Genomic DNA, 22,809 nt, shown 5'->3' with positions numbered 1-22,809 from the left:
TGCTTGGCCCTGCTCTGTGCTTTCCCAGGGGACTCGACCACAGCAGACAGCAGGGATGCCTCGCACCCGGCCCTGGACCCTGGGTTCAGCCTGTGACCCCGTCCTTCTGGGCCAGGCATTTCCCCGTTGGCAGGAGAGAGGAGAGACGTGACCGGCCCCAGAAACATCAGGTGCCATTCAGACCAAGATAAAGAGATTCAGCGTGTTTATTCAGGCGTGGAGTCAGCAGGTGGGGCCGGTAAGAGGCTCAGGGTTTCCACTCAATGACTTTGACGGCGATCTGGGCTGCCCGCTGCACAGCCGCACTGGTGTCCTCCTTGAGGGCCCGGAAGGTGGGCACGTGGGACTGCAGGAGCTTGCGGCCCTCGGGGGCCTCGGCCAGCATGGTGAGGGCCTTTATGGCATTGAGGCGTGCCTTGCTCAAGGATGAGTGCAGTAGCTCCAGCAGCGGACCGATGGCCTCCATGTCCAGGGCCGCGTACTTCCCTGCAGGGCACCAACGCCAGGTGTTCCTGGGGGGTCCCTGCCCACCTCCCTCGCCCCCAGCCCTCCCAACGCAGGTTCCACACCCTCCCTGCCCCCAGCCTGGGCCCCGCAAGCTCCCCAGCCAGCTTCTCCCCAACCACCAGGTACCTGTCCCGCAACCCAGTCCTCTCAAGGCAGCATGAGGGGTCTTTTGAAAATTAAAATCCAATCGAATGAGAAGGGGAGACGCCCCTCCTTAATCCTTACTTGCTGCCCACCCCCTCACCCGCTGAAATGCCACGTTGCCACCCCCTGCCCCCTGCCCCAACCCTCCTACACCGAGCACTCTGCTCTTTGCTGCCAGACCGTCCAGCCCCTCTTGCCCTGCTAGCTCCCCTCTCGGAGGATGCTCTGCCCCCGTACTGTGCCCACCATCTCCCCCAGGTCACTCTTCACTCTGCCGCCCCTGCCAACCTCAGACAGCAGAGTCTGAGACGTCTGGGTCCCCATCACCCAGCACAGAGCCTGGCCTGTGGCAGGGGCTCAGGGCTCCTCGACTGGAGTTCTAGCTCAGGGAAGTGACCTCACCTCCCCCAAATTCCCATGTTGTCCGGGCCCCATGAGAGCCCCCCAGCCCTCCAAGCACTCCTACAGGAAGCCCAGGTAAGACACTGACTGCACTGAGGACGCCTGCGAGATCCATGCTCATGGGGAGCCCCACACTGGGGGTCGGCACCCTGACCACTCAATCAGAAGGGGGCTGTGGACTCTGGGAAGGCCCCAGCCTCTCCCCCTGGTGCGTCTCAGATTTCACCATCAGGACGAACTGGGAAGTGGCAAGGAGTCCCAGATCTGGGGGGGATCTGCAGACTGCTGATTGAGAATCAGAGGCCCAGGTAGTTCTCCGTGGATCAGCAAGGAAGCTCAGGGCATGGGACTGGCACAGGCAAGGGAAGGTCAGACAGCTTTCAGAGTTCCTGCAGGGACCCTAGCCTCCAGGTGGGGAAACCAGCCCAGACCCTTCCTACCGCTCAGGTCGGGTGACTGAGCATGGAAGCCTGGCTGCTGGGAGTCCGCATGGGGGAGGTAGCCTTACGCTCCTATTTGCCCCCTCCACACTGAGAAAAGTAACACTGATCAAGAAAAACGGCAGAAGCAAGGGCTCCATTGTTTGCTTAGACCTCAGCATAACGGACTCATAGGTGGCAAATGAATCAATCGCAGAATTTTGGCTCACAAGAGGCCTGGGTCAGACGCAGGAATTCCAAAACCAGGAAACAGAGGGAATAACAGGGATGGGCCCCGGGCGGTGGGCCCTCTGTGGCCTGGAAGGAGAGGGCGGAGCCTGGGACCAGGGAGGGGCAGTACTCAGCTTGCTAGGGGGTTGTGGTGACCCCCCACCCCGTAAGCGCCGACCCCCAGCCAGCAGGCAGCCTCACCTTTGGTGGTCACTGTGACGTACATGAGGGCCCCAGCTGCATTGGCCTGCACCTCCTCTTCCTTGTCCTTCAGCAGGTGCACCAGGATGGGGATGACGTTGTGCTGCCACACCTGGTTCTTGCCCTCCAGGGGGATGCTGGGCCAGAGAGGGGGCAGCTGGGTGGCTGCACTTGGAGGAAGAGGGGGACAGGGCCCAGGACCACCCCAGAGAGGGGGCAGCTGGGTGGCTGCACTTGGAGGAAGAGGGGGACAGGGCCCAGGACCACCCCAGAGGGACACCAGGGGAAAGGACTTGTGTTGAGACCATCCCTGGTGGTCACACCAGGGTGCAGAGGAGCACTGGTGTGAGGTGTGGGTCCCACCCCGACACTCAGACGACCTGGGAGCATGACCTGGGGCCAGAGAAGGCCAGACCCAGGAGGCAGGGGTGGTGAAATGAAGGGAGGTGGCCACAGCTAAAGCAGCTCTGAGGCTCTGTGATCCTCAGGCTCCAGGCCCGGATTTAGACTGTGATCACAGTGACACTGGGTCACTAGTGACTAGACACCCGTAGCTCCATGTCCTGACCTGTGAAGGGAGCCACCACCTTCCTCAGAGGAGGTCCAAGTGTGCAGATGGCACCTATTGTGCTTGCCTTCCTCATGGGAGGGGGACAGCCCTCTCATTTTTGCCGGGAGTGGGGGCTTCCTGGGACACAGGACTGTCAGAGCTAAACCCAGGCCGGGGCAGGCAGGTGCCCCAGTGAAGGGCTCCTCTTCCCCCAGGGCACAAGCAGGTGAGGGGAAGCAGGGGCCTGGGGTGCCACTCCTGCCCTCCCTGCTCTGTCCCTTGTCCCCGGCCAGGCCTCACCTGACTGCGATTAGTGCTTGGGCTGCTTTGCTGCGGATGTTGCTGTTGGCACTCAGGAGCTTCTCCTTCAGGAAGGGCACCGCCCGGCTGGCCAGTGCCTCGGTGGCGTCCTCCATCAGGCAGGCGGCCAGCGTGTCCAGGAGGAGCTCCTGGATCCCTTCCTCCTCCCTCTGCAGCTTCCACACCAGCGAGGGGATCAGGCTGCTGTTGACAATGCCCTTGGCCCCTGCAGGACAGGAACGGGCGCTGAGGGTGGGCCAGTGGGCCACCCCCCACCTGTCAACCTGTGCTGGGAGCCGGAGGGCTGCCGGGGAGGGTGATATTTGAGAAGATAAATTGCAAATCCCGCCCTCCTGCTGCCAGGCAGGGGGCCCGAGCAGCCAGCATGTGGCCGTGGGTGACAAGTTGGGATGAGAACCACAAGGACCCCAAAGGTCCAGCCTTTGGTCGCCTGTTACTGGGGCCACCAGCCTGAAACAGCGGCCTGAGAAGCAGCAGCCACCTCTGCCAGGCCCAGGAATATGGGGAGCCTTCCTCCCCCACCAACCATGGTGCAGCAGAGAGAAGGATGGGGGACAGGGCAGGGGGACCCGTCAGTCCCCTCTTTCCCATCTGCAACATCTCTGTGATGCTGGAGCCACAGATCAGCCTGGCCAGCCGTGGGGACAGGAAGAAAGCTTGCAGTGGGGTCTGAGGTAGAAGATTTAGAGTGAACAGGCTGGCATCTTATGTAAAAAGAGCTGTGTCCCCAACCACAGTTGGTGGGCAATCCACAGAGTCTGGCCAAGGGGTCTAAAGGCACCTGGTGGCGCTCAGGGAGGGGGCTCCACATGGCACAGCTGGGCAAGCCACCCCCCTTCCACTGTGAACGGTTCTGCCTCACTCCTTCCAGCCTCTACTCCCACCTGGGGAGTCAGTACATGGCTGGCTGCCCAGAGGAGACCCCAGAGGTGGCCCAGGCAGCAGCCCAAGGGTGCTCACAAGTGCCCAGAACTGCCGGCAGAGCGGCCGCTACAGGAAGAGAGTGGGCACCGGGGAGGGTGGCCCTACCCTGCCGCTCTAGGTGTCACTACTGCCCGAAAGCCCACCATCTCCCCAGCCTCCCCAGCAGCCCAGGCTGCCCACCGTGAAGCCGTCCACCCTCCATGGAGGTGCCACCAGTGAACACCTCTGTCTTCCGCCTCCCCAGCTCAACTGTCTAATTTACTCTAGAGAGACAAGTAAACAGGTTCATTAGCCTAAAGGTCTCTGAGTGCCAATTAGCACCAGGGATTTCCTCTTTGAAGACACCGTCTAGCCTTCAACCCTCACTCCCCGAGGACATCAAATGGCAGGTGCCTGGGGTTAGGGGGTGGAGAGGCAGGGCAGCATGTCCAGAGGCTCCAGTGCCCCCAGCCAGCTTCCCACTGGGGTGTCGGGTGGAGCCGCTGGCTCTGTCCATTTGTTCTCAGGGTGCTCACAACACAGGAAAAGCAGTTTCCTGCTGCTTCAAGAGTACTGGGCTTTTTAAGATTTAATATACACAGATTTAAAAAAAAAAAAAAAAAAAAAAGGCTAGGTTAGACTCCTAAATGCATCCAGCTATGTGACCTTAGACAAGTTACTTACCCTCTCTGAACCTGGTTTCCTCATTATTAATACAAGCCCACCTGGCAGGGGGTTGTGCAGTATCAGTGGAGTGGGGGGGGCGGCAAAGTGCTCTGTGTAAGGGACTGTCACCATGTGCCCAGACACCCAGGCCTGGCACAGCGAGAGTCTCCCAAATGCCACCAACATTGAGTTCCAGCTGCAGGCAAGCCTGTGGTTGGAGGTGAGGGCTGAGGAGCAGCATACAGAGATAAAAGCTGCACAGTCCCTGCCCTGCAGGAACACCTGTCAGTGGTCCTGAAGCCACCTCTCCTGGGGGCCTGAGGCCTCTCTCCCTTTCAGCCCTGCCCTCTGGCCGGGCCACCACCAGACAGCACATCTGGGCCTCCTGCTCCAGCTCCAGTTCCTGCTCAGGCACCTGCCCCCAGGCTACCTGCCTGCCCAAGCCACAGTCTCGCTCAGCCACTACCTGGACGGCCACTGCCCAGCTCACAGGGCAGTGGTGACAATTTGACCTTCCAAGAAAGACTGTGCTGACCGATGGAGGGATAATGTTCCTGACAGAGGGCCACCTGAGCAAAGGCAGGGGGTGAGGGATTTGTGCATTGTCAGTCAGGGCTCGATGGTGGCCCTGACTGGCGTGGCCCCTCACTTGCACCCGAGTCTGGGCTTCCCGGGAAAGCCCAGGGAAAGGTGCTGCTGTGGGAGCAACAGGATGGGCACAGGCTGGGGGTGGGGCAGAGGGAAGGAGTCAAGGCTGGAAGTTGGAGGTGATCACCTCCACTGCTCCCCCGATTGGTGAGGGAACCAAAGCCCAGAGGGGCATCTCTAGTGCCCAAGGTCACACAGCAGACAGGGAGAGGCCAGGCCTTCAGCACCCGGGTTTTTCTTTCCCAGGCATTCGTCCTGGGCCTCTGCTCCTAGAAATGCTGAGCACCGGGACCCAGTTCATTTTGAGACAGAGGGAGATTAAAAATAAAACGCGTGCCGGGTGTGCCTCTCTGCTCGTTCACTTTGCTTCTTCTCAGCTAAAAGGAGAGTCGCAGGCCTGGCTATTTATAATTAACCCAGATCTGCAAAGCCTTGTTCTAGTTGGGGTGGGGTGGTGCACAGACCCCCAAAAAGAAACAAATCAGAGAAACCCACCAGGCCCCCAACAGCCTGAGACCCGGCTGGCAGTGTTGGGGTGAACAGGACAGGTGGGGCATGGAGAAGAGCCAGCCAGGAGGGGGCACCCTCGGTCAGTGGGGAGACCAGTGGGAGAGTCTCCGGGGACCGGTCATTACTGCCTGGGTTGACACATGTAGATGAGGAATTCCAGGTCCTAGGGGCTCTGGATGTGCAGGAAGGGAGGCCTGGGGGAGCCAGGCCTTGTGGGGCAGAGGGGCAATGGTAGGAGGCTCGAGTGTGCTTGGGGAGGGCCCAGACTGGCGTGGCTACTGGGCCAGGATGGGCTGGTTGATGGGCCACAAAGCTCGGCTGGGATTGAGGGTCACTATGCCCCTGGAGTGGAACCCCTGGTGTTGAGGTTTGGCCACTTCCTGGGGGCCACCTCAAAGGGGCCTTCCTCGGCCAGCTCTCCCTGCTGGTTGGTGAGGTGCTGGGTAGGCTCAATCACCAGAGCCCCCTCCCCCTTTCTTCCTCGGAGCCGAGCTGTGGTCTCCCAGTGCCTTTCTCCTGGCAAGTGAGCACTCAGCCCCGGGAGCACACATCTGCCCTTGGCACCCAGGCCCCACTGTGCCTTATCTCAACCTGCCTGCCCAGCTTTAGCCTCGTGTGTCCCCCACTGACCCCACCCACCCCGTGCCTGCCTTTGCTCATGGGGACCCCTCACTGTCCTCAGCTTACTCGGCCCCTCAATAGCACGTGACATGCTGACCATGTTTTCCTCCCAAAATACTCCCCCCGTGGCCCTGGGACCTTAGCTCCCCACTTCCACCTCTCCGGCTGCTCTTCCATGTGCTTAGCAACACACCCCCTCCCTCCGGCGTCCCCCACAACATGGTCCTTGGCCCCCACCATCCCCCCTTTCCCCTCCACCAGGGGCAGCTCCTCTCAGGCTGCAGACACCACACGGCCGTCCACTGATGCCAGGTTGCCCAGCCATCCCCCGGCCTAGGCTGAACTCAGCCTCATGGACTGACTTCTCCGCTTTCTTATTTTCTCTGGGCTGTCTAGCTGACATTTTTACTTGATTCTGCATTTAGAACGACGCACCCTGTGGGACCAGGCCTACTGTAAATAAACATGAAACAAAAACTTGCCATCCTCCTTCTGGAATTTAAAAAGCTAATCTTCAAACTCTCCAGTGGTTCTTAGGCCAACGCCCCAATCCTACACAAGGGCCACCAGCCCGCTGCGACTGTTCCCTGCCTCACCCAAGCCTGGCCTTGTGGCATCCTCACGGCTCTGGCCGCACTGGTCCTCTGGGTTCGTCCAGGCCTCACACTCCTTCATGCGCAGCGTCTTCCCCACCGTGGAACATGCTTCCTCCCACCCCAGGTCACAAGCCACCTCCATCCTGCTCCCCCTGTCACAGAGCCCTGATGGGTCTCCCCCTCCAAGCTTCACACAACCATCACGGGGGTACTATCGTGCAGAGGGTCTAGCAGGCAGGCTTGGGTCTGTCTAAATGCTAGGACTGTGCCGAGCGCAGAGGAGGTCATCAGTAAATGCTTGCTGGTTGAAGGCTTACAATCCCTGCCTGACCCTGGGGGAGCTCTCACTTCCAGGGTCAGGGGAGGGGGCAGCAGCCAGCCCCGTCAGGCCCCTCCGTGGGCTAGCCCCTCATCTCACACCTGGACTGCTGTGTGTGGTCTTCGCATGCTTGCAGCTAGGTTTGCCCCTGCAAACAGCTCACTTCTGACCCCTGGTACCCCAGTTGCCCTCACCATCTCTGAACATGTGTCAACATGCATCTCCCGTCGGAATCACCCTCTAGGGACCATCTATTGTTATATTTCTCTCCTTTTGATAGAAGAGGGAACTGAGGCTCATCCAGGTGAAATAACTCACCCAAGGGTATAGTCTCATCCAGGTGAAATAACTTACCCCCAGGGCAGGCCTGTGCCTGTTTCCTTCCTGCTACCACGGCCATTGGCCTCTGAGTGGACCTCTGGGCAGAGGCCCAGCCTGACCCAGCCTGGCGGTGTGGAGGACACACACATAAAGGAGCCCCCTATAGCTGGCCACTTTCCACTGGTCCTCAGGGGCCACCCCGAGCCAGCATGTGCCAGGTCTAGTCTAGGTCCGCCTCAAGATGCCCATCACCAACATCTGTCCTGTCTCTGACCGTTTAGGCAGCACCTTCACAGGTGGGCAACGTCGCTGGGGGATGCAGTGCAATGGTCTCCATTCCACAGCAGAGGAAACACTCTGAGAGGTTAGGGGATGACATTGAGATGCCACAATGTCCAGCTGGCAGAGCTGGTCCCTGCCTTCTGACCACAGGCCTGGCCCTATCTCCCTCTGCCAACGGTCCGTTCCAGTGCTTCTGCCCACCAGTGGGGTGTTCCTAGTAATAGGACCATAGAGGTGTAGGGTGATAGGGAAGTGTTAGCGGGGAGCATCTGCATTTACCTGGATGCTCTGGGGTGCACAGAGCTTCAGGTTACAGTGATGGAAAGGACAGAGTGGCACTAATGTCTTGGTTCTGGCCTGAGTCTTTAACGCACAGGAGTAAGGGGCTCCTGGCTCTGAGGCCCACATATTGGCTCCCCCTGAAATTGAAAGCAGAAGTTGGCAGGCGCCCTTTGGTGCATTTTGCTGAGCACCAATGCCTTCTGTGAGCTTCCCAAAGGCGCCCATAGGACCCTAGCCTCAACTGAGCTGGCTCCCTCCCGCCTCTCTGGTCTGGGGGACCGCTCCTGGGCTCCCCTCCTGTCCTCCCTTCTAAGGCAACCTTCCGTGGCCAGGATTGCCAGGGACCCTGAAGAGCCCTTACCCGCTGCAGGCGCGAGCAGCAGAGATGACTAATGCCCCCTCCCATCGCTGCAAAACGTCACCGGCGTAAACCTTTAGGATTTGTACAGCCCTTTCACACGTCCTAGCCTACTGTCGCGACAACTCAGGGAAGCAGGTGCCACTAGCCCCACTTTGCAAACAGGCTCATTAGAGGTCAGTCCGTTGTCCAAGGTCGCGGAGCTCAGAAAGGGCAGACAACGTTCGAATTTGGGCCGAGAAGACGAGCGGGGCCCGGGGCCATCCACTGCCCTCCGGGTCGGCGTCCCGCGAGGTGGGCGCCCGGCCTCGGCGCAGTGGGATCGCAGAGACCCCCGCGCCTGCGGCAGTGGCAGCTGCTGCCGGACCTCTGCACGCGCGGAGCCGCAGCCCCGCCCCTAGCCGTCGTCATTGGTCCGCGGGCGCGTCCGTCAGCCTCTCGCGCCCAATGGGCGGCGGGCCGGCGCTCTTGGCGGGGCTGTGGCGCCCTGAGCGTGGACTCCGGCGGACGCGCGGCTCCCCGCCCGCGGTTGGCCCGGCAACGCGCTGCGCTCGCGGCTCCGCCCCCTGCCGGCGGCGCGGCGCGGGGCGGGCGGACCTGCGGGCGGCGGCGCGGGTGGCGCGGGAGAGCGGGCGGAGGGAGCCAGGCCGGCGGAGCGTGTGCGCCGCCCGCGGCCCGGTCACGTCCCCGCGCGGGCGCCGCCGCCCGCGTCGTGCGGAACGAGGGCGCCGCGGCCCGCGCTCGCCGCCCCGCCCCGCGCCGCCGGAGCAGCTCGGCCACGCACCGCGCCGCGGCCCGGAGGTGAGTGAGCGGCCCCGCTGCCGGGGCGCGCGGCGGACCTGGGGACCGGGGGCGCGGCCGGGGGCCCACCCGTCTGCACCGAACCCCGCCCGGGCCTTTGTGCCAGGGCCCCGCCCGGGCGGGGGTCGCGGGGCGCGACGGCCGGGATGCGGGCCAGGTGGGGGCGGCGCGGCGGGGGTGCCCGCGCGATGGGCAGGGGCGCCGCGGGCAGGCAGGTGCTGGGAGGGGCGCCCGGGCCCAGGAGGGCGGACAGGGGCCCAGGGCAACCGCTGGTGCGGGGCCGGGCCGGCGACCTGCGGGAGAGGCGCCCGGCGGGGTCTCCCGGGGGGCGGCGGGAGCGCCGGCGCGTGGCCTGGGCTGAAACGGAGGCGAGGGCCCCGGAGGCCTGGGCCCGGGGACGCACGGCTCGCCGTTTTCGGGCACCGCTCTTGCAGCGAGCAGGTTCCTCGGAGGCATTTAGAGCGAGAGGCGAGTATCGACCCGCTGCGATTGTGATAGGTTCCCGGCTCGGTATTTTTTCCCTTAAAAGGCGGTGGGGGCTTGGGGGGTGAGGGGGGGGAGGGCCTCGGGCCGGGGCTCAGCGTCCTGCCGGGGACCCGCGGGGCTCTGGCTTCAGGGCGGCGCTGAGCCTCTCTGGGCGTTGGTGGCAGGATTCTGCTGAGGCTGAGAATTGGGGTTCTCTGTGATCAGAGAAGAGGATGGAAAGGCGGCGCCCAGGCCGGGGAGTCCGTGTCTGGGGATGGAGGGACCCGCCTGGGGGGAAAGCTGCTGGTCTGGAGAGGCAGCTGTCCCCTGACCGCCCCTTTCTGCCCAAGTGATCTCTCTACCCTGGGGATCGAGTCCTTCTGCCTTCTGCTCAGTCTGGAGGAGGCTCCTTGGCCAAATTCAATTAAGCAAATGTTTACTGAGCAGTTGCTCCCTTGGGGCCTGGTGCTGGGGTGGGAGTGAACTGGCCCTGCCCTCCTGGGACTGACTCACCACCCCCACGGGGGAGAAGCGTCTCTGCTCAGAGAACCCAGCCCTGAAGGTGGGTGTCGGGGCCCCGAGTGGGGCCAGGGTCAGACGGGCCTGTGGGCAAAGTGACATTTGAACTGGAGCTTGAAGGACACAGTCACGGTTGGGGTGGGCATTGCGGGCAGAGGGGAGAACGTGGATAGAGGCACAGAGAGGGCGCTCAGGCAGTCCAGTCTGGCAGGAGCACAGGAGGTCAGGCAGGAAAGGGCGGAGGCTGCCCAGGGCTGGGGCCGCTGGGGAAAATGGATGACCCTGGCTCCTGCTTCAGTGGTGGCCGCAGTCTCCTCACCTGTGCAAAGAGCAGCTCTGTGACCCAGAACCGAGTGGGCCTCGAGAAGCGCCGGGAAGACCCCGAGGGCTGCTCGCAGCCTAGGACCGCCCTTCCAGGCAGGGCCAGGGTCTTGGGTAACCATCCCCTGGCCTCCTTCCTGGCCAGCATGGAGGATGATGTTGAGCTGGTGGCTGTGTCCCTTTGGGGCGTGGACGTTCGTGAGCAGTAACCGTGGAGACGTGGGAGTCTCCGTGCAGCGGCTGATGGCGAGGGAGGGCCTGGCCATGCCCGGATGCAGTGGCGCGCCTTCAGCATTCCCCGTGCTTCAGGGTTGATGGACAAGACGCTGGCATTTGGCTTAAAGCTCTTGTGTGTTGTACCAGACTCTGATTTTCTGAGATGGGAGGTGAATTAAACAGTCCCTCCCCCTCGGAAGGCTGGTGTTACCTTCTGCCATAGATCTGCTCGCTTGCCCGCTGCCAGGGAGGTTTTTCCCTCTGAAGGGGCTGTTTGTTACTCATCTGTGTAGCGTGCCCCCTCCCTGACCCACCCACAGCCATACACTGGCTTCTGGCCGAGGCCCAGCTTGCTGCAAGGAGAGCAGGGCCCCCTGCCTGCCCTCGTGAGGATGTGTGCTCAGCACGATGGAGCTGCCTTGCTCCATGCTGTCACCCCGCCCCTTTCTGGGGGCTTGCCATGAGACTCCAGGTTTGGGACACGGGGAATGAATTCCCCATTCTGTCCCCAGCTCCTCAGCTCTTCTGTCTCCTGGAGTCCCAGGAGGAGAAGCACCCTGACTGGCTCTCAGGAGCTTCTAGGGCAATACCAGGAACTTCTGTGTAAGCAGGAGGACTTGACAAGGCTCCCCAGGGCCCCTGCAGGGAGGCCTGTGGGATGCAGGGGTGAACGGCAGGGAAGGCTGGCCTCAGACTCAGGGTGTGGCCCCAGTGGCCTCAACCCAGCTGCGTGGCTGTCTCGTGTGCACCTGCGATGACCGAGTGCCGCAGTTTCCCCGCTGGTCGTAAGGACCAGGCGGCCCTAACCGCCCCTTGCTGGCCCTCTGAAGACCCAAAATTCTGTGTGGCTGTAGGGTATTCTCCCTGCTGCCGACCGTGGCTGGGCTTGCAGGAACCCTGGAAGAGGCAGATTAGCACACTGCACCCTCAGGAAGGAAACCCGGGCTAACAGCCCCAGGGGCAGTCCTGTGGGCTGGCAGGGCAGAGGGCACAGGGAAGGTGGACAGAGGCATCAGGGAAGACACTGAGAGTCAGCCCAGGTAGGAGCCCAGAGCAGTGGCCTGACAGCTTGTGCAGACTCGGGGGCGGTGGAGGCGGTGGAAGACCTGGGTCAGGCCTGGCCCTGCCCCACCCTACCCCCCCACCCCTCCGCCGCCCAGCTCCATCCTCTGTGAGCCTCCTCATCCTCACCACAAACAGAGCCAAGAGTGCCCTGCCCATCCCCGCACGGTCCTCCCCACATCCACGCTGGCAGGGGAGGCGCCTACCAGGAGCGAACTGACAGGGACTAACTCACAGGGACCATCTGGATCCCTGGGCTCGTCGGGGAGCCAAGGGAATGGAACCTCACCCGTTCGCTCGGCTCAGCCGTTCGTTCCTTCGGCTGATCTTTACCATCACCTGCGAGGGCTAGGGCTGTGCCCGGCGCAGGGACACGGCAGGGGGCAGGGCACACAGCACCGACTCCCGTGGCGCTCCATGAGACCCGGAAGGCTGACAAAAACCCAAGTAGCTGAATGCCAGGCAGGACAAAGGCCGTGAAGAGCCTAAAGCAGAAGGCAGTTTAGGCTCCCTTAGGGGGTTCTGTGTGGAGGGGCCGTTGGCACAGCATCATGGAGAGGCCGTGGGTGAGTTGTGAGACCGACAGAAGAGCACCAGGAGGGAGGATGGCAGGTGCAAAGGCCCTGAGGCCAATGCACTTCTGCAGCTGGAGGCCACCCTGCCCCCCAAGGTCAGGTGGCTGGAGCCCGGGATGGGGGGGCGAGGTTGTGGAGCAGGTCAGGTAGGGTTACGCTTTTAAAAGACCCGTCTGGGGCTTCCCTGGTGGCGCAGTGGTTGAGAGTCCGCCTGCCGATGCAGGGGTTGCGGGTTCGTGCCCCGGTCCGGGAAGATCCCACATGCCGCGGAGCAGCTGGGCCCGTGAGCCATGGCCACTGAGCCTGCGTGTCCGGAGCCTGTGCTCCACGACGGAGAGGCCACAACAATGAGAGGCCCGCGTACCGCAAAAAATAAATAAATAAATAAATAAATAAATAAATAAATAAATAAATAAAAGACCCGTCTGGCAGATGACGGGAGCCGCTACAGCATTCAGGGTGAGGGGCTGCTGACCCAGTGGGGTGGGAGCAGGAGTGGTACTGAGAAGTGGTCGGATGCAGGATTTAGCTTAACAAGGACCTGCTGATAGAGAAGAGGAAAGGACCACTCTGGAAGGACAGAGTTGGCCTTGGCAAGGAGGAAGACTCAGACGCATCGCAAGAGATGGGGAATCGGGAGTTGGGTTAGACCCAGGTGAACATGGGCATACATGGCAGTCAGAGGGGAGAGCCAGGCTGGAGCTGGAGACCTGGACTCCCGCCACCAAGAGTTGGGGGGCAGGGGCCGGCAAGGTCACTCAGGGATCGAGGGCAGGTGGGACCAGAAGGGGCAGAGCCAGGCCTCGGGCCCCACAGCTCAGAGCTGAGCTGAGATTCCAGGGGCTGCACAGGAGGGTGTTCCTGGGAGGGTGGGTCCCCTGCAGTGGGCCTGGGGTGCATGGGGGCTAAGCAACATGGGCAGTACTGGCTACACAATTTGGGGGTACATTGTTAAATATGATGAAGCATTTCAGGATGGTGACAGCAGAGTGTCAGGCTGGGCATGGCGCGCATGTGCACGCCCAGGAAGGCCAGTCATGGTGGCTGCCAGGACAGTGCCCCAGGCCGGTGACCACTCTGCCCTTCACCTGCCTCCCATGGGCAGGTGGGATCCGTCAGGCACTTGGGGCCACGCACCCTGGTCTCTTTGAGCGGCTCTTCTCCCTCTCTGTCCATGGACCCGCGGCCTCCGTCCCTCGGGCAGGAGACACAGCCAGCTGGTAGAGGGCTGGGCAGCCTGTTGGCAGGAGCGGGTGCATGTGGCGGGTGGCCTCACACACAATGGCTTCCTTGAGTTCGTCTCTTTTCCGAAGGAACCTGCTACATCACAGAGTTTTGAGTTATTTGCTTCTAAATTAAGGTATAACTCTGTTTTAGAGATGTCCCCGGAGAATCCATCAGAAAGTACTAAGGAGTGAGGCTGTTAAAATCCACGGTGCAGTGCTGGGGGTGGGGTGGGGGGAAGTGGTTGCAGACTGTTGAGCCCAGCGCACCCTCCAGCAACTGCTGACCAGCACGCACCCTCCCCAGGCTCCCCTGGCCCCTGCCTCTACTGGCCGTGCGGCAGCAGTCAGAGCCCAGCTGCAGAAGGAGCCCCTGCCTCACCGAGCCCCCTGCCCTGGGAGTGGTGGCAGTCAGGTCGTGATGTTGGGTGGAGGGGAGCGGCCGCATGTGTCGTGTCCCCCAGAGCCCCCGGGCAGGCGCTTGGGGAGGGCAGCGACGCTCACTTTCTCCTCTCACAGCCAGTTCTGCCAAGAAGGGGCCTATTTTTACCTTGGTTTTCTCCTCTCGGTGGAGGAGACTGGGACCCGGGAAGGTGGGGTGGCTCCTGCATGGGCACCGGCCGTCCAGGCCCCAGGTGGGTGTCCAGGGACGCTGAGGGCTTCTCAACAGCCCGGGTGGCCCCCCCTTCCTGCCTGCAGCCTACCTCCATCCACCCCGGGGTCCCCAGAGGTCCAGGAGGGCTGACTGGTGGGGCTGCTGTGTTGGAGGCTGGTGTGGCGCTGGGGCCAGTGCTAAGGTTCTGGCCGTGGCCTGGTCCTTTCCATGGGAGGACTGGATCATCACAGCTGCTCTTTCTTCTCACCAGCGGCTCTCAGGCAGGGTCCACACACAACTTGGGGTGTCCAGGAAGAGGGTCTCAGGCCTCCTAATTCTGTTTTCCCATTGGGGGCCTCTGTCCAGAACAGCGGCTGTGTCCACACCCGCACAGATCCTGTGCCCCTTCCTGCACATACCCCAGTGTAACCGCTGCCTGTTTTCTTTGTCTGTGCTTATTCTCCGTCTCTCTCCTGGACCTGAACATAAGCTCTGTGAGGTCAAGACCTTCGTCTGCTGTTCATCACTGAGAATCTGGCCCCCAAAGCCCGGCCTAGAGCCCTCAGCAGGGAGCCAGGAAACGGCTGTCAAAGGGGGCCACGAACATGGCAGGTGAGCGGCCTCCTGGCGGCTGCAGCCTTCGTGAAGTTGGAGAACTGTGGCTCCAGCCCAGTCCTCTGCTCTCGCGAGGTGTGTCTGCTGATTGACAAACACAAACCACCCGCAGGTGGACAACCACTGGCCGAGCGCCCATCAGGCCCGACTGGTTCACGAGCCAGAGGCAGGCAGGCTGCCCAGCTTCTCACTCTGCCATCACAGGCCCAGGTCCCCCCACCGGGGGTCACACGCCTCCGGCTGACACTGGTCCCTCAGTGACACCGTGTGACTCGGTGAGGCCCAGTCAGTCTGGGAGATTTGCCGTCATGACATTTAGAGTCGCGTCCATGGGAAAGTGTCCTCGGAAGGCGAGGGGAGATCCTGGTGGTGGGAAAGGACCACGGTGCCCACAGTGACCACATGATGACCAAGTGGCCTTTCCAGACAGCCGTTGTGCTCCAGGATGAGCTCAGCAGGGAGCTCAGTGAAGGGCAAAGAACACTGAATGGGAAGCCGGGAGACCTGGGCCTAGTCCCAGCTCTGCCTGCAGTGTAAACATGGTGAATCCTCTTCACTCTGGGCCTCTGTATCCTCACCTTCAGATCAGGCTGGGTCGAGGGTGCTGGTAGTCTTCATTTCTTACTCCACTTCTGGAGGGGCTGCCCAAAGCAGTGTTAAGAAGGATTCTGAGGCTGTGTGGTGGCTCAGAGGAAAGTGGTCATGGTTGATTAGTGGTGTCTGCAGTGGTACAGGAAGCGGGATTTAGCCGTTCTTGCCAGGGGCTGCTCGAGCCCACCCACCGCGCCCTCCCTCCTGCCCAGCAGCTCCAGCTCATCCTCCTACCCGTGGCAGCCTCTCCGTACCCTGATCGAGTGAATGAGCAGGTGATTGAGCCTTGTGCTCAGCTCTGCTTGGCCTCGAGCCCCGAGAAGGCCTGCCTGGAGCCGGGAGACCAGGTAACCCCTGGTCGTGCTAACCGGTGCTAATGTGCTAACAGGTGTGGTTCCAGCTCCGGGTGTTGTAGGAGTGGGGACAGTGCAGGAGGAGGGGTGGGTGGCAGGCAGGGCCATGGTGTGAGTCCCAGGCTCCCAAGAATGGGTCACCAGGCTTCGCCAGGGATGAAGATGAGAAAAGGCTCCAAGCTGCCAGGAGGGGCCCCTGAAGACCCTGTCAAGGACTCGATACCTGCAGGCCCTCGTGACCCCAGCTGGTGTTGCACACGCCCTGCCCCGTCCCCGCCCTGCCACTGTGCCAGCGAGGCTGTGGGCGGGGCGGGGCAGGGTGGTGTGGAAGGGGCCAGGCCAGGGAAGGAGCAGTCCCCACCTGAGGACCTTTCTCAGGTCGTCTACCTCTGTGCTGACCGAGGGCCTGGCCCTCGCGCCTCCTCCCTGCCCCTGCATGGCACGTCCTCTGTGACCCCAGCTGTCTCACTGTGTGTGGCCTCTGGCCTGCCCGCCTGTCCCCTTTTGCTTCCTGTGGCCCCACAGAGAGACCACCACTGCCAGCCAGCCTACTATCTGGTCCTCTTCAGTGCTTCTGGGTGCAGTGGCTTTGTCCCTGAGCTGGGCTTTCCTCCAGCATGGTCGCCCCCCTCACCCGCTCCGTTACCTCTGATATGCTGTGCAAACATATTTCTCGATAAAATGCTGGGAAGAAAAATAATTAGAGTGTTGCCTCCATTATCCAATTTCTGATTAATCAAACTCTCTTTGTCCTCGGCCAAAATCTGTTCATTTCCCTTAAACAGTGGGCCAGTGCCAGGCATCGATTTCCTCTGTGTTAACACCACGCACGCATGCACATCCCCGGCCCTGCCCCTGCCCTGCGGTGGGGAGGAGGGAGGCACAGACAGGGCCACCCTGAGCCCCCAGCACCACCCTCTGCCTCCAGGAAGCTCCATGACCTCGACGCACCAACCATCCCAGCTCCAGCTCCCTGGCTGGGCTCAGCCCCACGCGGCCTCGGTGTCCAGGTGCATTAGTCTTGTTGCTGGTGGTTCTGGGCTCTCCTGGGGCAGGAGATGGAGGGATGGAGGGCCGGTGCCAAGTGGTGGAGGGTGTGGCTCCTGGGGACTGGGCAGAAGGGTGAGCTGCGGCCCCAGCTCTGGGGGGACCAGGACTTTGGGACGCATCCCCCTCACTGGCACAGGACGGCTGGGGCTGGGCCAGGAGGCCAGAGATGGGGGCTGGGGCCTGTGATGGGGGCCTCAGGGTGCGGATGGGGGCATGCTTTCAGTGGCAGCCACAGAAATGCAGCGCTCATAGGCTCACCAGATGGGGGGACACCCTGAGTGGGAGGCTCAGAAGCAGGGCAGAGTCAGGGTTGGTCCAGGCCACGCACCACCGTGTCCATCAGGGGAAGGCCAAAAGGCCTTGCTAGAAGACTTCCCAGAAGTCCCCACTGGCCCCTCCCTGCCCTGAGTTGGCCCCTCCCTCACTCAGTACAAAGGGCTGGGGTGGATTTATCAGCACCTGCTTCCTGCCAGTTACTTCTGGGCACGCATTAATGACAAACAGACCAGAGCCCCTGCCCCATAAAGCTCCTGCCCCGTGGAACCAGCGTCTGTAAGCATGATGGGGCGGGAAACATGATAAACGAGTCACACAGCAGGTTAGAAAGCGACAGTGCTGTGTGTATTTGGGGCGTCATAAATAGGACTGGCGGGGGGCCTCTGAGGAGGGGACCCCCGAGCTGCTGGAGCGGATGCAGTGGCTCTCTGGACAGAGGATGTTCCTGGTGGAGGGAAGTCAGTGCAGAGGCTGTGAGCTGTCGGGACAGCACAGCAGGAGGGCTGGGGGTCAGGAGTGGGGAGTGGAGGGAGAATGAGGGCGGGTCACGGGGTCAGGGCTGGTCGCAGAGCCTCGGGGCCACAGAAGAACTTGGACTCCAGCTCCGACCTGAGATAGATGTCTGGCCTGCTGAGGGAAGGTTTTGAGCACAGGAGAGACTCTGCCTTGTGTTTTTACAGGGATCTCTCTTCCGCCCCGTTGGGAGGAGTAGAGTGTGGGGGTGGGTTGGGTCGCTGGGGCAGTCCAGAGGAGGGGCTGAGGGTCGGGCTCCAGGCAGAGGCCCCCTGAGGTCAGGCCCAGCTCTGGGCCTGTTAGGAAGGGGTGGGGGAACAGAGAGAGGTGTGCTGGGCACACGCTGGCCAGTGCCCCCAGCTCCCCTTCCTGCTGCCTGCTTATAAGGACTGCCCTTCCCTCCGAGTGGGGCAGCACTGATTTCATTCACGCTCCGGAGCTCCCTGTCGGTCAGGCCGAGGCGAGGCAAAGCGGTGGCAGAATCCACACCTTCGCCGGGTTCCCTGCGGGGCCCATCCTGCGACCCAACCGCCTCAGCTCGCATCCTCGACCAGTCATGTGCCTGAGAATCCCTGTCTCAGCCTTTGCTTCTTGAGAACCCCGTCCAGACAGGGTCAAGGCCACTGTGGGCTTGGACACTCCCGGGGTGGCCTGTCTCAGAGGGGAGGACCGGGGCCAGCCGCTCAGAGTGACCTGGGGCAGCCGCTGGCCTCGAGAGGACCCACGGGGCTGGACAGTGTGCATGTTCTGGGCCCTTCCTCAGATCTGGGAGTGGGCTAAGCATCTGACATTTTTGAGCCACGCTGGCCTGGAGGCTGAGATCCCGCGACCTGCAGGTCTGCGTTTGATTAGGAGGCTGGGGAAGGAGGCGGTGAGAAGGGCATGGAAGGAAAAGGGGCTGGATGGAGGTGGTGCTCACCTTCCCGGTGAGAAGAAACAGGAAAAGAGCTGTGAGGAAAGGGGGCCTATAGAGCCCTTGCCAGAGAGGGTCCCACCTGGGGGTGGCCAGGGCGGGGGCTGGGATCACGGGGGGCCACGCACAGAGGCAGGGCATAGGAAAATCAGTCCCCACCCAGCCCAGGGGCCTCAGTGACGGTCAGCAGTTCCCTTGGCTGTGGAAACCTAGAGCCAGGCTCTTGGTGAGTGCACCTCCATCCCCTTGAGTGTGGAACCTTCCAGTGTTGTTTATTTATTTACTCCTGGCCTGGAGAAATCTCTGGCCTGGTTTCCTCCTGAGTCAGTGTTCCTCAGGCAATGCTATCACATCTCGTCTGGTCGGCCATGGCGGCTGCACACATGGCTGGGGCGTCCAGAGCCACGGGACAGTGCGGGGCCAAGGGAAGGGCCTCTCCCGTCACCTGTAGCGGTCCTGAGGCCAAGGGGCTGCCTGGCCAGAGCAGAGCCAGTTGTTGGAGCCTGTCTGCTGCTGGGGGCACTGCCCACCAGCCCCTGTCCTCCTCCCATCTGCTCAGACTCTGGCTCCAAAATAAGCAGGGAACAAGGAGGAGGCAAAGTAAGGGGGCTGCTTTTAAGGGGAGACCCACTGTGGGTCTGGCAGGCAGGCTGGGATGTGTGGATAAGCTCACCCAAGGCCTGGTCCAGTGGGCTGGGGGCTGGCTGTCAGCCACCCAAGCCAGCAGTGTCTCTGTTTCATGTATCTTCTGGAGCACCTGCTCAGAGGGAGGTGGAGCTGGGTCCCTGGGGAGGGGGCACAGGGGTCGGGTGTGGCCGGGCAGGAGGAGCCAGTGCCTGAGGAAGGGCCGTCCTGGGTGAGGTCCGGTTCCACTGCCCAGCAGGGGCGCCAGACACTGGGCTCAAGGTCACTCTGTGCGGGTGATAAGTCCAGCCAGTGCTGCAGTGGCCGGAGTCACTCAGGAGGGAGGCTCTCTCTGGCCTCTGGGGGGATGTTCTCTGCTGGGTGGCGGGGTGGGCAGGGCGCTGTGGGTGTGGGGGTAGGAGACGCAACCAGGGAGGCCGGCTTTGCCCAGAGGGCAGCTTCTGGGAGGACGGCCTGTCCCTGTCCCCTTCCAGTGTTACTGGCATCAAGGTAAGCAGGGGTCATCTCCCTGGAGGGAAAGGTGTGGCTTTTTAGTCCAAAAGTACATGTTGTTGTATCAGAAACCATCAGAGCATTTGGATTCTGCCATGTGTGATGTCGGCCAGGCCCACGAGCTGTAGGATATGAGGGAGGCGTGGCCTTCACTTGCTTTGCAGGCCTTTCCAGGGAAGCCCCGTGCAGTATCCTCCCTGATGCCTGGATCCAGGCTGGTGATGCAACCCGTGTCCGCCTCCCGCCACCAGTGGCAACTCCCTGGGAGAACAGGGGTCTCTGGGGGGGCAGTTTCTGCCCTCTGACCCCTGGGGGGGGGGTCCCTGCCAAGGCAGCCATCTCTGAGCTGCTCCCTAGGGAACTGTGGGTGGGACACTTCTGGGGTGGACCTGTCCTGAGCTGGGCCCAGGCCAGGCAGGCTCCCCCACTGCCCAGCCGAGCCCTTGGTCAGTGTCACCCCAGCTGTCCCCACCGTGGCCCCCTCCTCTCCCCCGCATGACTGGTGGCTTCTTGTCGTCCGTCTCCTCCAGCGTCACCTCCTTGGACCTCCCCCCATCCCGCTAGTTGGCCGCACGCCACACACACCTTCTCTCCTTCTCCACGGCACTGCTCTTCACCAGTCCACCCACCAGAACACAAGCCCCTTGATGCCCAGACTCATCACTCATCCCATGTCCCCGAGCACAGAGCAGAGCCTGACACACAGGCTCAGTCCCCCAAGGGTACCGTGATGATCAGATGGGGCCCAGGGTCGACTGATGGCCTACTGGGAGGGCTGGGGGGGGCCCTGATGGGATGGAACTAGCAGCTCAGGGGTGGAGCACTTTTCTGAGACAAGAGACAGCATCTGTCCTGAGTGAGGCCGTGGGGTGCAGCGCTGACGCCACCGCTCAGGGGTCCCAGTGGGGAGGGGCTCAGGCCTGGGTATACTCTTCTGCATCCCAGGGGCCAGGTGGCCACCAAACCATGGAGGTGGCCTGAGGCCACAGCTGTGAGCAGCAGCTCCACCACCCTGCCCCCAGTTTGGGCCCTCCCCCCACCCACCTAGATCCCGTTGTTCAGGCGGAGCGGGACCACAGCCTCCCTGGCAACACCCTGGCTGGCAGCTGAGACCCCACTTCTGTTCTGGGTTCCTACTGTCTGAGCTGTGACTCGGGCTTTCCGTTCAAAGCAGGAACACGAGGCCAGTTTTAAAGCACAGATGCCTAAGTGAAAACGCAAGTCAGTTTAAAGAAAACCACAGGGTAAATAACAGAGCAGGTGACCAGTGGTGCTGTGGGTGCCGGGGGTTCCTTGGGGGTCGGAGGACCCATGGGCCCAAGCCCTGCAGGCCCCCTCAGGCAGCCCCGAGGAAGTTGCCCCCTCCCCACACCTCAGTTTCCACACCTGGGGTGCCGTGCCCAGCTCTGGACACCCCACAAGGCTGAGGCAGGGAGCCGTACTCTCAGGACAGAGGTGCAGGCCGCCCCCTCTGGGGTGGGCCCCGGCGGCCAAGGGTGCAGCCAGGCCCTCTCCCTGGCCCCCCGGTGCCCAGCTCCCCCAGGACGACCTCTCCCTGAGGCCCAGACCTCAGCTACCCTGAGTCCGAGGACACATGCAAACGGCCCCATGGGGTCTGTGGGCCCAGGCTGGCCAGGCAGGGGCTGTTGTGCCCAGAAGTACAAGGCCCATCATGGGGCCGCAGCTTGAGTTCAGGCAGGTGGAGGCGGGGAGCAGAGGGGCGGGGGGTGGTCAGAAGCACGCAGGCAAAGGACACGGGCCTGTTGGGTGCCACGGGCGGGTCTAGGCTGGCTCGAGAAGACCCAACGAGGGGCGCACAGGGACCTGGCACTCGGGCTCAGATGTCCACCCAAAGCGAAGCTCTGGGCTCCAGCTCACCAGGTGCTCACGGGCAGTGGGAAATGGATCCTTCTTAAGAGGGGAGGACACAGGTCAGCGGTGACGGCCACAGGGAGGGAGCTGATGCGGGGATGGCAGTTCTGGAGGGTGGGGAGAGGGACCCACTCTTCAGAAGATGGAAGCGACTTGGGTGGTTCAGGCCCAGGAGGCCAGTGACAGAGGCGTGTGGACAGGACATGGGCGTTGGGACTCAGGCAGGCCCCCCCCAGGCCTCTACAGAAGGCTGCAGGGGCCCAGCAGCAGCTGCAGGGAGTGGGGGGACAGTGGTGCTGAGTCACAGCCCCACCCAGCTCCGCGGGGGCAAGGGGCAGGCTCTGGGGGTGGAAAGGCCCAGGACCTCAGACAGCCCTGGTCCCAGCTCTGGTGCTGGGGACTCGCTGGCCGGGGTGTCAGGTGGGTGGTCTCACTCGGCCTTGCTGGCCCTGTGACCTGGCCTGTCCTCTGCCCTGGGGTCCTCCCCCCGTCCCCCACACGGCTGGCCACCTGAGTGACCTCTGCTTGGGCCTCAAACGCCCAAGCACACCCTGATCTAGTGGCCCAGGGCTCAGCGTGGAGCATGCTTTCCTTGGGGCTGGGAGGGGGTCTGGAGAGGGAGGGGCTGGGCCCATCTCCCTCAGAGGAAGCGGGGACCTGTGAGGAAGGTGCCCCACCCGCCGGGTCCAGGCCTTCTCAGGCCAGTAAGCCGATAAGCCATCTTGTGTCCTTGGAGACCCTCTGGCTTAGCCCAGCTTGGGTGCAACACCTTAGGTGACCTTGACCCTGGGCTCCTTTCCTGCATCGGGGGTGGGGGCAGGAGGAGCTGCTGGGAGCAAGGTCAGGGGCTGGCGTTCCACAGCCTTGCTCCGCCCCAGCTCCTGACACAGCTGCAAAGAGGGTGACAGCGGACCCAGGTGTCACGTGATTGGAGCTCTGGGCCAGGCCATGGGGGGGTGTCCAGGGTACAGGGCGCCAGATATGCAAAGGCCCCAGAGAGGTGGCAGCAGTGTGTCCCCACCCCTGGCTCCAGGCCGTCACCAGATTCCGTGACATGAGACTTGAGAGGGCCGTGTCTGGGGAAGGGCAGTGTGACAGGAGGGCAAGTGGGCCTGCCAGGCGGTGAGCCAGGGTCCAGGGTTGGGGGTCGGGGGCAGGGCAGGGAGGCTTTGAAGGGAAGTATCTGCCTGAGACCACAAGAAGGAGAGCAACTTTCAGCCACAGGGCTGCTGAATGGGCTCTGGGTTTGGGATCCTGCCCTCGCAGCCTTGCGGTCCACAGGTAGGCGGGTCAGTGAGTCCGGGAGGCCTATGAGGGGCTGTGATGGAGCTTGTCAAGAGGACCCAGTTTCTCCCCACAGCTGCTGGGGAGCCCCCGTGGGTCCACATGTGTAGACCGAGTCTGCCAGGGGCGCATCTGCCGCTTCTCCCC

The 22,809-nt window shown here is 62.5% G+C and overlaps 2 protein-coding genes across 4 annotated transcripts in view; one reads left to right on the top strand and one right to left on the bottom strand.

Annotated features, from left to right (window-relative positions):
• Window positions 1–210: 210 nt before the first annotated feature.
• LOC131742392 (radial spoke head 14 homolog) lies at window positions 211–10,653 on the bottom strand. The gene is made up of 4 exons (XM_067014668.1): window positions 10,386–10,653; window positions 2,755–2,980; window positions 1,905–2,041; window positions 211–486 (listed from the first exon to the last, which is right to left on the bottom strand). Exons 1-4 carry the CDS (start codon window positions 10,651–10,653, stop codon window positions 248–250), a joined length of 870 nt encoding a protein of 289 aa, XP_066870769.1. The 3' UTR covers window positions 211–247.
• The window catches only part of GNAZ (G protein subunit alpha z), a 43,127-nt gene continuing 28,705 nt past the window's right edge, over window positions 8,388–22,809 (top strand). The window contains exon 1 of one of the 3 annotated variants that reach the window (XM_067014686.1): window positions 8,388–8,457. The gene's annotated coding sequence lies outside the window, so the exon portion shown is untranslated. Of the gene's footprint in view, window positions 8,458–9,005; window positions 9,083–9,446; window positions 9,551–22,809 lie in introns of those variants that run through there. The other 2 variants (XM_059040162.2, XM_067014685.1) reach the window with 2 other exon arrangements.

The sequence above is a fragment of the Kogia breviceps genome, chromosome 15 (assembly GCF_026419965.1).
Source record: "Kogia breviceps isolate mKogBre1 chromosome 15, mKogBre1 haplotype 1, whole genome shotgun sequence".
Lineage (NCBI taxonomy): Eukaryota > Metazoa > Chordata > Mammalia > Artiodactyla > Physeteridae > Kogia > Kogia breviceps.
This window is presented reverse-complemented; position numbering and strand designations above follow the sequence as displayed.

Excerpts from the sequence above, each read along its gene's own strand:
- LOC131742392 (XM_067014668.1), bottom strand. The coding sequence starts at position 10,653 with ATGGCCAGGCCCTCCCTCGCCATCAGCCGCTGCACGGAGACTCCCACG. Across the intron at positions 2,981-10,385 it reads CAGAGCTGCTCTTTGCACAG|GGGCCAAGGGCATTGTCAAC; the intron begins GTGAGGAGACTG and ends CCTGTCCTGCAG. Across the intron at positions 487-1,904 it reads CGTCACAGTGACCACCAAAG|GGAAGTACGCGGCCCTGGAC; the intron begins GTGAGGCTGCCT and ends GGTGCCCTGCAG.